This window comes from Felis catus, chromosome E2, assembly GCF_018350175.1.
Source record: "Felis catus isolate Fca126 chromosome E2, F.catus_Fca126_mat1.0, whole genome shotgun sequence".
NCBI lineage: Eukaryota > Metazoa > Chordata > Mammalia > Carnivora > Felidae > Felis > Felis catus.
In genome coordinates this window covers 13,836,736-13,851,161 of record NC_058382.1, presented here as the reverse complement: position 1 = coordinate 13,851,161, position 14,426 = coordinate 13,836,736, and the positions used below count along the sequence as shown (strand labels likewise).

Below are 14,426 nucleotides of genomic sequence, written 5' to 3'. Positions count from 1 at the left end.
AGCCCAAAACAACTCATTTCCACTTCTTTGGGCCTTACTTAACTCATCTGCAAACTGGGCATGATAAACCCAACCTCACAGGCTTGCAGTGAGGACTTGAATAAGATGCCCATAGAGAGCTTCACAGGGTCAGATCATAGGCTCACGGAATGCTATCATTGTCAGCAGTACTAGCATTTAGATTTAAACCTAGAAGGGGCACCTGGGTGTCTCAGTCGGTTAAGCATCCAGCTTCAGCTCAGGTCATGATCTCTTGGTTCATGAGTTCAAGCCCCGCGTCAGGCTCTGGGCTAACAGTTCGGGGCCTGGAGTTTGCTTCGGATTCTGTGTCTCCCTCTCTCTCTGCACCACCCCCCCATGCTCTGTCTCTCTCTCTCTCCCTCAAAAAATAAACATTAAAAAAAGAACATTAAAAAATAAATTTAAACCAAGAAGGCTTACCTAAGATTTTCACTTGGAAATGTTTTGGAAGTAGTGAGAGGTGGTTCATTTCTCACCTCTGTGAATGTAGTAAATTGTAGTAAATGCTATGAACTGTTTTCATTAAAAGGGTTAATTTTTTAGATAAGTATTTTCTTGATTTATTTACTTACATATATGCATATACATATATACATGTACATATATACACATACATATAAATGTATATACGCATGTATGTATATGTATCAATGTATATATACATATAAACTTTACACCCAGTGTGGGGCTTGAAATCACAACCCCAAGATCAAGAGCCATACGCTCTACTGACTGAAAGAGCCAAGGTGCCCCTTTACTTCAATTAAACAAAAAATCTCATTTGGGAGAGGGTCATAGATTTCAGGCACACTTGTGACCATGAGCCAGCTTTTTCTGGAGTTTGGGTCAGGCTGGGGGTAGAGGACAGAAAGTTGATTGATGAGGATGGCAGAGGGAGCAGGGGGTGTAGCGGTCACAGATGTCTGCTCTGTCCCACCATCTCACATGGCCAAGCCTGGCTTGTGAGGCTCTCTCTGCCCTGCCCTCCTCTCCTCCCCCACCTGTGAGCTCATCCTGCAAGACCCAGTTCAAACGACACCGCCTCTAGGAAGCACTCCCAATCCTCAACCCCAAGTAGTAAATGATCACAAATAATTCTTAATGAATACTAATGGGATCATTGAAGATTTTGGTTTATCCGGATCTGCTCTCTCACCAGTCTAAGAAATCCCTAGAAGCAGGGATTGTGCCCGGTTCCCCAACATGTCTCCTGCCTCAAACCGGCTCCTGATCTGTGTCCCCAAACCCATACATGGCACTCCCACCTACCCCCACACTGGGCTCTACCCCACCTTACCCCACACAACCACCGCATAACCAAGGAAGAATTCGTTTGTCCTTCCATATCTTTCTCCAGCCCATGCCTCCTCCCCATGCCCATGGCCCTGTCCTCTGTCACCTGGAGCCTATAGAAGCTACTTCTATGTCTCTCCATCTGTAGTCTCAGCTTCTCCAACAATCTGAACAATCCCTCTGAAACACAAATGTAACCATCTTCTTCCCCTGCCTACACCCCTTCTGGGGCTCCCCATCATCTTAGGACACGGTCCAGCTCCCCACCAAGTCACATAAGGTCCAGCAGGTCTGACCCCTGCTGATGGCTACAGCCTCATCAGTGCGCAGGGCCCCAGATCCTTCCACCCTAACAGCACCCGACCATGCTCCACTGCCTTGGCACTTGGATTCCTCTGCCCAGAATTCTCCCTCCCTACTCTCCCTATCCTGCCCTGAAAACCCCCTACTTTGCCCTCAGGTGACTCAGCCTGAGTTGACAAGGTTGAAACAGGTACCACTTCTGGGCCCCTACAGACACCTGTGCCACCCAATCCTGCCCTGACCCCTCTGTCTGTCTCCCCCAACCTTGCCCTGACTCCTCTGTCTCCCCCATCACCACCATGACTCCTCTGTCTGTGACTTCTCACCCCAGCCCTGTGTGTTCTGAGCTTCACTGACTTGTAGCTGCTCTGTCTCCCTTGTGGCATGACAGCTTCATGAGGGTGGGGCACAGTCTGTCTTGGTCACCTTAGTGTCCTCAGCATCCCTCAGCACAGGCGTCATGGAGTGGTGGGTTGACTGAGCACTGGTTGGATGACTGTCTGGAAATATTTTAATATGTTTTTAAAATGTTTATTCAATTTTGAGAGAGAGAGAGAGAGAGAGAGAACGAGTGGGGGAGGAGCAGAGAGAGGGGGAGACACAGAATGGGAAGCAGGCTCCAGGCTCTGAGCTGTCAGCAGAGTCCGACATGAGGCTGGAACCCACGAACAGCGAGAACATGAACTGAGACCAAGTCGGACACTTAACCGACTGAGCCACGCAAGCACCCCTGGATGACTGTCTTAAAAGTGTTGAATGGCTCAGGAGCCTGGGGGAGACTATGGGAGAGAATTTTCTGAGTGGATATTTGAGTTCATGCAATAGGAGTTGACCCACCTCAGAATGCTCTCAGGACACATGCGTCCGATGCAGGCTTTTTCTGCTGAGTGTAACCCTTGAAAACTGAGCGAGGCAACACCCTGAAAAATAAGGGAATCAGCTGATGTTTAGAGAAGGGAGACAGAGCCGGGTCAGCGTTGTTTGAATGCAAACACAGATAGGCACAAGCAGATCTCAGACATGTGTACACAACGTGACCCACGTGCCTACACACTGTGCCTGAACACACACACACGTGTCCATCCACGTGCCCATACCCAGTCATCAGTAGTATGTGCACATACACCATTAACACACAGTCAGACATGAGGGTGCACACACAGATATATGTGTAGACATCCCTTAACAGGCATACCCCAAAGCATGTACTCGGTTACCCATAGACAGACAAGGGCTGGTGTGCATTCAGGCACACTGGTCTGCACACACACCCAAGGTCAATGTCATATTATCAGCCCCAGGGGGGAAGGCTCAGCTGTGCCAAGGAAGGAAAGGCAGGCAGGTTCCCACAAGGCTTTCTCTCCCTTCCTCTTTTCCCAAAGAAGAAGTATTCAGAACTTTAGACCAGAAAAGATCAAATCCAGAAGGGGATTTAGAGAACCCCTTACTCATGTCCTTCCTCCTGTGGAGTAATAGGAACAGCTACCATTCGTTGGCACTTACTGCCATGTACTTCACACGCATGAACCCATGACTCCTCTGAAAATAGGCTAAGAGGTGGGTCCTGTCATTGGCCCCATGAGACTCAGAGAGGTGAGGTGACCTGTTCAAGGTCCCACAACAAAGAAGGGACAAGGGATTCCAATCCATGCCTTAACCATGCTCTTAACTGCTGTGCTATTGCCTAGAAAGGGAAACTGAGTCTCAGCAAGGGAAAGGGATTTTCCTGGGCACACCACTACCTCACTGTGGAAGCTGATACCGGGACCCCTGCTCACTGGTGTGGCACACTCCTGCCTCTAGGGGAGAAGGCATGTGATGACAGATGCTGGCCTTGCTCCGAGTTCCAGTGTGACCAACAAGGTCAATCTCACTTGACCTCTCTCTCCTGATGTACTTCTGCCTGTCATGCACCTGATTCTCTGCCCTGCTCATGACAGGCCGTCTGAACACTCAGTGCCCTAACTGGTGCCAACCTCACTGTGAAACAAACTCTCAAAATTCTACCTCCCTCCTTGCCAAGAAAAAGTGGGAAAGTGGCAGGGGTGGGGGGGGCAGGCTTGCAGTCTGGCCAGGTGGAGACTGGTGGTTGGGATTGGGGGATTCACACTTGCCAAGCTTCTGCTAATCCTCTTTCCCTCCTGTGCTCCCTTTAGAGCCAACAAACAACATTCCTCTTTCTGCTTTGTTCTCTGCCCCTTGTTCCCTCCCCCATAGGACTCTGGCTCAGGGACCTAGAGCAACAAACCAGTACTGAGAGTGCCAACCTCATGCACCTGCACTCCTCTAAGGTTAGGGCTGGCATCTGAGCAGGGGGTCCAGCTATCAGATGCTGCCTGTGCCCATCGGGGTCCCTCTCAGGCCCACTGAAGACCAGTCCAGCACCCACATGGTGCTCATGTCAGAGTCTGCTGGGACCAACCCCAGAGCTGCGTGATGCCACCCTGAAGCCACCCCGATGGCCACCTGGGCCTGCTCTCAGACCCTCCTGGCACCAGACATGGCTCTGTTAACGATCTCCTGATATCAAGTTCAGGGCCAACCTGTTTCCAATCCTAGACACTAGGATTGAAAACAGAGCCTGCCACTGTATCTCTGCGTCCAACACTGATGCTAGTCTCCACACCACCCATTGCTAAACTTGGTCTCCACTTGGCCTTCAGGGTGGGCTAGGTCAGTCAATGGAGGAAGGAATGGACAGGGTTCAAATCCCAGATCCCTACCTGCCACCTGTGTGACTTCCAGCAGGTGGCTGTAGGGAGGCTTGTTCTTCTGAACAGCAAAATGAAGATGCTATGACGGAACCCCACTGCCAGAAGGATTCCATGAGATCACAGTTTGCACCCTGCCTCTTCATAGTTAGTGCTCACCAAAGGGGAGCACCCTCTTGTTAAGGAAGAAGGTCACCGGGGAGAGGACAGCAGGACCACCATCTGTCCTCACACCCACTTTCAGCATCCAGGGCCCCGCTATCTCCTAAACAAACATGGAAATGATGAACCTAGCAAGCTCCCCCAGGGACCTGGGTAGGGCCAGTGTGGCTTTCTGTAAATCACACCCTTTGAGACAGCTGGGCTTTTTGGCACCATATTGGTGGATGTCATTACTATTTTCAAGTTCTGCCCAGTCTCTCTGCCACTGAGGCCATGAGTTAGTCTTTTTTTTTTGTTAAGAAAAAATTTTAAACGTGTATTTATTTTTGAGAGAGAGAGAGAGAGAGAAGGAGACAGATGCAGGGGCAAGACCATGAGTTTCTCTTCTTTTCTAAGGAAAGTTCCACTTGAATGTGGCTCTGGACTTCTACCCGTTTCCCAACCACAGATGGGCCGTGATACTGATCCTGACCTTTCTCTGAGGCCTCAGTGAGGATTCTGGGTACCAGAGGTGACACTGTGTCCAAAGCAAAGGCAGGTCAAAGTTTGGGTCAAGTGCTCATTCCCTGATCGTGCTGGATTCCCATATACTTCTCCCAGGAACCCTCATCACAGCCAGGGGTCCTCCCTTGCCCCAACACCCTCGAATTGACTCCCTGGAATCTCATCCTCAAACCCAGATATTGGTTTCTTCACTCTGGAGACCTCAAAACCTACATGTTGGGGTCTGTTCTCACTCTGAGATCCCAAATCCAAAGCTCAGGGGGCTCCCCATGCAAACATTATAAACTCTTCAGTTCTGGAATCTGTCTCACCAAGTCTGCAGCCCTGGGGTGGACTCCCTTGAGGGGTGACACATTCTGTCTTGGGGCCCTCCCCCTGTTAATCTCCTTGGGGTTCCCTCCTCCTGCCTTGCTGGCTGTGTCTCAAGTTCTGTGGTGAGCCCAGGAGGATGTAGCTGGAGGTGAAATGACACAATTACATAATTAGAATCAAAGTCCGCCCTTCTTGCTCAAGTGGTATAAAGGCAAACCATCCCAGCAATCTAACTGTCACTCCCACTGCCATCATGCTGGCAGCAGGGCTCCTTCTGGTGGCTTTGCTCACCTGCCTGACAATAATGGTCTTGATGTCTGCCTGGAGGCAGAGGAAGCTCTGGGGGAAGCTCCCTCCAGGACCCACCCCATTGCCCTTCATCGGGAATTACCTGCAGCTGAACACACAGCAAATGTACAACTCTCTCATGAAGGTACCTTGAGGCAGGGGAAGGTGGAAGGGGGTGGGGCTGGGGGCCTGCCTAATTGAGCTGGGGCATTGTGGCAGGGGGCAGGCAAGGTTGGATGGGAGTCTTAGGAAAGTGGAATTATGGGGCGCCTGGGTGGCGCAGTCGGTTAAGCGTCCGACTTCAGCCAGGTCACGATCTCGCGGTCTGTGAGTTCGAGCCCCGCGTCAGGCTCTGGGCTGATGGCTCAGAGCCTGGAGCCTGCTTCCGATTCTGTGTCTCCCTCTCTCTCTGCCCCTCCCCCGTTCATGCTGTGTCTCTCTCTGTCCCAAAAATAAACGTTGAAAAAAAAATTAAAAAAAAAAAAAAAAGGAAAGTGGAATTGTGCAGTTGGGGCAGCAGGGTCCTAGGCAGGGAAGAGCAGATCCTGGGATACCAGCCCCTTGAGTGCCAGACCCTGGGGGGAATGCATGCAATGGATGAGGTCTGGGCACAGGGCCAGTTCCCAGTGGGGCCGCTCCCTCTAAGCACTCTCACTTTGGTCAGATCAGCGAGCGCTATGGCCCCGTGTTCACGGTCCACCTGGGGCCACGGCGCATTGTGGTGCTGTGTGGACACGAGGCCGTGAAGGAGGCGCTGGTGGACCAGGCTGAGGAATTCAGTGGGCGAGGAGAGCAGGCCACCTTCGACTGGCTCTTCAAAGGCTATGGTGAGGGGCTCGGGATGGGGGCATGTGGTCAGGAACACTCGATGGCCTCAGTTTCCCCACTGTTCTCTTGACTCACCCTCCCACCCAAGGCTGAGGCCGAGTTCTCCCCCTGCTCCCCTCTGTCCCTGTCCCTGCTAATTGTCCCTTCTCCCTGGTCTTCTCTAACTTGACCCTGAATGCCTGCGTCTCTATTTCCCCTGCTTCTTGGCCCCATGTCCCTGTTCTCTCTCAGATATGCCTCTTCTTTCTGTGTGTCTTTGAGGAGCTCTTGGGATTTCTGACTCAGAACCGTGGTCAGTCCACCTCCACGTCCTTGTCTTTTTCTCCCTCTAAGCTTCTGTGCTTCCCCTCCCTTCATCCTCCCTCTACTCTTTTCCTCTTCTGTGTGAGAATCTCACCCTGTTTCTGCTTCACACCCCATGCCTCTGTCTCTGGAAACAGTCTTTCCTCTCTCCCGACCTTCTTTGTTCTCTCTCCCTATTTTCTTCTTTCCCCAGCTCAGTGTTAGGATCCTTCAGGATTTTTATTGCCACCTCTCAGATATCCACAGATGTCACCTCCCTCTGGCCCTCCCTTACTTCTTTCTCTGTCTTTATGTGTCTCCAAATCTCTGTTTCTCTGGGCATCTGACTTGCCTCTCTCCTTCCGATTCTTTTCTTCCAACTAGGTCGCCATCTCTTTCAGTATGTCTCTGACCTTGAGTTGAATCTCTTTCTGTCTCCCACAGTTGCCCCCCTCTCCCCCCCTCCTCCCCAGGTGTGGCGTTCAGCAATGGCGAGCGAGCCAAGCAGCTCCGGCGCTTCTCCATCACCACGCTGCGGGACTTTGGTGTGGGCAAGCGCAGCATCGAGGAGCGCATCCAGGAGGAAGTGGGCTTCCTCATCGAGGCCCTCCGGGGCACGCATGGTGAGCCAGGAGGGAATGAGGGAGAAGGAGCAGGAGCATTCACGTGGATATGTATGCTTTCTGGTCCTGGAAGGGGACTGACTGGACTGGGGGAAGGAGTCCAGGCTCCTGGCTCTAAGGCCTTGTGCTGGGAGCTTGTCTCATCACCCTGGTGCTTTTCTCCAATTCTTGACCTGGTGTCAGACTGCCTAGTGGATGCTCCCCCAGATCCCTGTTTCTCCTCAACCCCATCCCATTCCCTAGGTGCCTTCATCGATCCCACCTTCTTCCTGAGCCGGACAGTGTCCAATGTCATCAGCTCCATTGTCTTTGGGGACCGCTTTGACTATGAGAACAAAGAGTTCCTGTCACTGCTGCGTATGATGCTGGGAAGCTTCCAGTTCACAGCTACATCTATGGGTCAGGTAACCCGTCCCAGTCTGTCTCTACAACACCCTACTACAACCCTCCAGTTGCTTCCTCACATAAGACAGGTGCCCCAAACTCCCTTCCTCTCCCATAGGGTTCCATCAAAACCACTCTTGGACAATGGAACAGCTACACCAGAATACCCCATTTCCAAGGACACCTGAATATCTCAACAGATGTTTCTCCCACCAAAAAACCCAAAACCCAAACCAAACATACAAAAAGCAGCCTGCAGGCACGACAGCTGTTATAAGCCCAGCCTTCCTCCTTGGCATGTGCCCCCACCCTACCTATCTTAATATCTAGAACTGGCTCCCTGTCAAGACATTCCATCTTTTCATCTTAATATCTTAACAGCTGAACAAGTGACCACCTCCATCCATGTCCTGAATACATGAACACCTGGTGCTATAAAATACAGTCTGCCAAAATCATTTGAGATTTATACAGGTGTCCCAAACTAGCCTACTGGGCTACCTAGATAAGTACTTCTTCATAGCCCACTGAAATATCTGAACATCTGGACAGATATGCCAACCAAGAAGGCCTCTAAACATGTAAACATCTGGATAGATGGTTCCCCAAACACCCAAATTATGTTCCTCAATGCAGCTCACTCAAACACTTACAGCAGTGCTCCCCTCCAGCCCAGTGTGAATATTTGAAACACATGAACAGGTATTTCCCCCACCTCAACACTTGCATACCTGCCACACTTTAATACCTCAATACCTGCATAGAAATCACTATTCCATAGCCTCTAAATATCTGGATAGTTGTCTCCAACTGAGCCTACTTGATATCTAGAGACCGAAACAGGTACCTACCTCCCCCTCATATCAGTCAGAAATAAATAGGTAAACATCTGGACAGGAGTTTCCCAATGCAACCTCACCTGAATATCTGGATGTGTCCCAAACCATCTCACCAACATGCTGGGATAGGGGTTCTCACACTTAACTCATGTGAAAACTTAGATATCTCCTCCCATCAGTCCCATATAAATCCTTAACATCTGGATGGGGGCCTTTAATTCAGTGCTTTCCTTGCCATGAGAAAGGTTCCACTCCTATCAAGACCTGCCTGTTGACAGCTGTCCTTCCCGTCCTTTCTTCTCTCCCCATCCTCAGCTCTATGAGATGTTTTATCCCGTGATGAAATACCTGCCAGGACCACAGCAACAGGCATTTAAAGATCTGAAAGGTCTGGAGGACTTCATAACCAAGAAGGTGGAGCAGAACCAACGCACGCTAGATCCCAACTCCCCGCGGGACTTCATCGACTCCTTCCTCATCCGCATGCAGGAGGTACACCCCAACAGCCAGTGCAGAGAGCTGCAGAGCCAGGCAGAGGGAAACCAGGCTGGCATGGGGAGAACAGAGGCTCGTTCAAACCATTCCCCTCATAACATCCTCACAATCCCAAGTATAATAACTATGGCTGCTCCCTCTACTGAGCCCCTGCCCATGGGCAGGACCTGTGTGTGCCAACCATAATAGCAAGCAATTCCGTACCATGCACTCACTGACTCTATTCCTCTCCTTCTCAATATCCCCACCATAAAAAAGTGTTCTTGAAGAGTAAAGGACAGATAGGCAGGTGGGTAAGGAGTGTGGGAAGGGCATTTTGGGCAGAGCCAGCAGCCTGAACAAAGAGCTAGTAGAACCAAGTCCCTCCTCCCACCTCTGGTCTGGATCTAAGAGAGAGGGGTCCAAAGAGAAAGACCCCAGAAGGGCCCTGAGAGCCCTGAGGGGAGTGGGCTTGGCCTGAAGCCCTCTCTCCCTCTAGGAGCAGAACAACCCCAACACAGAGTTCTACTTGAAGAACCTGGTGCTGACCACACTGAACCTCTTCTTTGCGGGCACTGAGACAGTCAGCACGACCCTGCGGTATGGCTTCCTGCTGCTCATGAAGCACCCAGATGTGGAGGGTAAGGCTGCAGGGTGGGGGGCAACGAAGTGGCAGCCACAGGCCCTCAAACTTCCTCTGAGCCCACTGCAACATCCCCACCTTCCCCAGATCCCTGAAGCCTCAGACATACCCTGTTATCCGGAGACTAGGTGATATTCTGCTGGTGAGCACCAGCCAAGTTTCACTAGGTGTTTAAGTATTGAAAATATCTGAGCGGATTGGTAAATAGCTTCCATGCTGGGTCAAATGTACATCCACTGCCTGCTCTCCAAACCATTCCCCAAACTCCTCCCTTATGCCTACTCATCATTCTGGCACGACCGGTGAACAGGATGCTGCACCAACAATGCGTATGGCCAACATCTGTTTTGAATGGTCTAAGTCCATGGCACACATGGGTGTACGTATTTGGACTATCATCACTGCCCCGAGACCCCAGATACCTAAATACCTTCCCCCTCCTCCCACAGCCAAAATCCACGAGGAGATTGACCAGGTGATTGGCAAGAACCGGCAGCCCAAGTTTGAGGACAGGGCCAAGATGCCCTACACAGAGGCGGTGATCCATGAGATCCAAAGATTTGGAGACATGATCCCCATGGGATTGGCCCGCAGAGTCACCAAGGACACCAAGTTTCGGGAGTTCTTCCTCCCCAAGGTATCTTCCTGTCCCACCTTGGGGGACCTCCAACCTGCTCCCTGTGACCCAGCAATCCATTCCCTTAGAAGCTTCCCAGCCCCTGTCCCATTGCTTCAATCAAACATCATGTCCCTTCAATCCCCTCAGAGATTCCTGAATCCCGTGTCTCCCCCAGAGCTCTTTCCACAAGGAATATGAACCCCATACCCCCAAACTTCCTCTCTCAAGAGACATGAACTTCATGTCTAGACCTCCTCCCTCAAGGACATGGATCTCATGTCCCCCAAACATCCTGCCTAGAGAAACACAAACCTGATGTCTCTCAATCCCAGTCCCAGAGAGCATGAACTCCCATGTCCTCTCAACCTCCTGCCTTGAGAGACATGAACTGTGGGTCCCCCACACTTTCTGTCCTAAGAGACACAGAACCTGTGCTCCTCAAACTTCCCTTCTCAGGAAACATGAACCCCCATGTCTGCCAAGATTCCTGGCTCAGAGACCTGAGTCTCATGTCCCCAGGGGACGCACACTCCCCCGCCTCCCATTTCTTATCACTCAGGGCACCCGCATTGTCCCACGTGCTTTCAGCACACCCTGTCCCCACTCCACCTTATCAAATGCCCCTCTCCTCCTCACCAGGGCACTGAAGTGTTCCCTATGCTGGGCTCTGTGCTGAGAGACCCCAAGTTCTTTTCCCACCCCCGAGACTTCCACCCCCAGCACTTCCTGGATGAGAAGGGCCAGTTTAAGAAGAGTGATGCTTTTGTGCCCTTCTCCATCGGTAAGAGACCCCAGTCTGCTTGCTGCTAAGCCACTGCTCCCACCAACGGGGCCTCCTTCATCCCACATCCCGTCTCTAAGCTGTAGCCTGGGGTCTGTGTCCAGCTTGAAAGTCCCTCTACGATCTACTCTAGAGCCAACCAGCTGCAAACCCCATGACTACAAGTACCTGTGTCCAGGCAACTGGAAAGGGATGATTGTATCCATTTCACAGATGGGGAAAATCAAAGCCTTTAGTGAGTCAGGTATTTGTCCAAAGTCATTTAGATTCTTGAGATTCCTTGGGAGGAGATGAGAGCCCGGCAGCCATATCTGAGTGTGTGCTTGGAAGGAAGGGGCACCTAAATTTCCCATTGCTACAGCTTGGGATAGCTCACCCCTATCCCATGTACAAGAGAAACTGATGCTCAGAGAGGGTTAGAGATGTCTCTGAAAGTTTCTCAGTCCCTGCTCTCTGGGAGAATGCAGTTGGGGGTGGGTAGTGGGGAAGGGAGCAGTGAGAGCAGGCCTCACCTCCAGCCCTCCCATTCTGTCTCTTCAGGAAAGCGGTACTGTTTCGGAGAAGGTCTGGCTAGAATGGAGCTCTTTCTCTTCCTCACCACCATCTTGCAGAACTTCTGCCTCAAGTCCCCTCAGCTGCCCCAAGACATTGACGTGTCCCCCAAAGTTGTGGGCTTTGCCACTATCCCACGAAATTACACCATGAGCTTCCAGCCCCGCTGAGCAAAGGCTGTGCTGGGGGGCGCGGGGAGGGCTGCGGGAGGAGTGGGCGGGGCAGAGGCGGGGCTATCAGGAAGGCGGGTTAGTGGAGGGCGGAGCTAGCAAGAGGGAGGTGACTTAGGGAAATCTGAGGGGCAAGGTGACAGGAGAGGAAGAGGAAAGGAATGGACTCTGTTCACCTTGCTAGAGATAGATGCTTCAGAGGTGGGATAAGAGGAAGGGAAACCTTACACTATACTGTTAATAATAATAATAACACCTATTATTTGTTGAATCTTTGTATCAGTTCTGGGCTAAAAACATTATGCACTTACTGCACTTAATTCTCACAAATCTATGTGACAGGGCACAGTGCACATGCCCGTTTTAGAAAACTTAACTGATTCCCAAGGGAGCTACAAGGACAAATCCTTTTAATAAGTTTAGAAATGGCACTAAACATACAAAAGTCTTTTCCTGTTTTTTTTTTCTATATACTTTAGGAAATCAAAATTAAAAGCACAATAACTCTTGTAGTCACTGAAATAAATGAAATACTTAAGTAGAATCTGAAATACATGCACAGAGCCTGTATGGTGAAAGCTGCAAAATACCAATAAAAGTAATAATATATATATATATATATACACACACACACACACACACACACACACATATATATGTTTATTTATTTATTTTGAGAGAGAGAGAGAGCATGTGCAAGTGGGGGAGGAGCAGAGAGGCAGGGAGGGGGAGAGAGAATCCCAAGCAGAATCCCACACACCGTGAGACCATGGCCTGAGCTGAAGTCTGTCTCTTCAGGTGTCGGCCACTCAGGTGTCCCAGAAATCAGATATTTTTTTAAATAAGGAGAGACATACCATGTTCATGGATTGGAAGATCAGTACAGTAAAGCCAACTCTCCCCAAATTGATGTATAGGCTTAACACATTACTATAGAAATGACAGCAAGATTTTTTTGAATGGATTTAGATATTTATTTGAAAATTTATATGGAAAGGCAAAGGAAGAGCTAAAACAATTTTAAAGAAGGAAAAAGAGTGAAAAATCACATTTTCCTATTTATTCCCTTGGGATTCAGCAAAAACTCTGCTTAGAGATAAGTTTGTAGCCTTACATTTTCATATTGGAGAGGAAGGAAGTCTACAAAATTAATGTGCTAAGTGTCCATTTTTAAAAGTTAGAAAAAGGGGTGCCTGGGTAGCTCAGTCAGTTAGGCATCTCACTTTGGCTCAGGTCATGATCTCGTGGTTATGTGAGTTTGAGCCCCACATCAGGCTTTCTGCTGTCAGCTCAGAGCCTGCTTTGGATCCTCCATACCCCCCTCTCGCTGTCCCCCTGTGCTTGTGCTTTCTCTCTCTTTCAAAAATGAATAACATTAAAAAAAATAAAATAAAAGTTAGAAAAAAACAGCCCAGAACATTTAAAGATAGTGTAAAGGAGGAGACAATAAACATTAATTCAGAAATTAATGGAAAAAACTTTTAAGTTGCTATGAAGATTGTAGATTCAATATCTTTGTCAACTTGGCTACACTCTGGATTCTCTTCTTTTTATTTTGAGATAGTTATAGTTTCACAAGAAGTTAAAAAAAAAGTAGAGAAGTTCTGTGTATTCTTTATCCAGTTTCCTCCAGTGGTAACATTTTAATTTTTTTTTTTAACGTTTTATTTTTATTTTTGGGACAAAGAGAGACAGAGCATGAATGGGGGAGGGGCAGAGAGAGAGGGAGACACAGAATCAGAAGCAGGCTCCAGGCTCTGAGTCATCAGCCCAGAGCCCGATGCGAGGATCGAACTCACGGACCGCGAGATCGTGACCTGAGCCGAAGTCGGAGGCTTAACTGACTGAGCCACCCAGGCACCCCTCCAGTGGTAACATTTTATTTTTTATTTATTTTTATTTTTTTTGATTTTTTTTTTCAACGTTTATTTATTTTTTAGGACAGAGAGAGACAGAGCATGAACGGGGGAGGGGCAGAGAGAGAGGGAGACACAGAATCAGAAACAGGCTCCAGGCTCTGAGCCATCAGCCCAGAGCCCGACGCGGGGCTCAAACTCACAGACCGCGAGATCGTGACCTGGCTGAAGTTGGACGCTTAACCGACTGCGCCACCCAGGCGCCCCATCCAGTGGTAACCTTTTAGATGACTATAGCACAATATCAAAAGCCAGGAAATTCATGTTGGTACAAACTACAGAACTTGTTCAGATTTCACAAGTTTTACAGGCACGTGTGTGTGTGTGTGTGTGTGTGTGTGTGTTTCAATGCAATTTTATCACACCTGTAGATTCAGGTAACCAGCACCCATATATCAAACAAAGGACTTATATACAGAGTATGTAAATAACCCTCAAACCTCAACATAAGAAAACAAACAACCCAATTAAAAAATGGGCTAAATTTTTGGGCATGCACTTAACTAAAAAAGATATGTGAATGACAAACAAGCTCATGAATCAATGCTCAACACCATAGTCATTAGGGAAATGCAAATTAAAACCCAATGAGATACCCCATACACTATTAGAATGACAAAATAAAAAAATATTAACAACACTTAGTGCTGGCAAAGATGTGGAGCAACAGGAATTCTTATATTTTGCTGATGGAAATACAAAATACTACATAACAATTTGG

The 14,426-nt window shown here is 49.3% G+C and overlaps 1 protein-coding gene and 1 long non-coding RNA gene across 2 annotated transcripts; one reads left to right on the top strand and one right to left on the bottom strand.

Annotated features, from left to right (window-relative positions):
* Window positions 1-748: 748 nt before the first annotated feature.
* LOC111558139 lies at window positions 749-4,523 on the bottom strand. Its single transcript, XR_006590617.1, has 3 exons — window positions 4,341-4,523; window positions 2,455-2,537; window positions 749-2,117 (listed from the first exon to the last, which is right to left on the bottom strand). It is a non-coding gene; the product is annotated as an uncharacterized LOC111558139 (long non-coding RNA).
* A 1,011-nt stretch (window positions 4,524-5,534) lies between these two features.
* CYP2A13 (cytochrome P450 family 2 subfamily A member 13) lies at window positions 5,535-12,060 on the top strand. Its single transcript, XM_003997781.6, has 9 exons — window positions 5,535-5,739; window positions 6,259-6,421; window positions 7,178-7,327; window positions 7,571-7,731; window positions 8,866-9,042; window positions 9,524-9,665; window positions 10,117-10,304; window positions 10,926-11,067; window positions 11,608-12,060. The coding sequence occupies exons 1-9, from the start codon at window positions 5,560-5,562 to the stop codon at window positions 11,787-11,789; spliced, it is 1,485 nt and encodes a 494-aa protein (XP_003997830.2). The 5' UTR covers window positions 5,535-5,559; the 3' UTR covers window positions 11,790-12,060.
* Window positions 12,061-14,426: the final 2,366 nt, after the last annotated feature.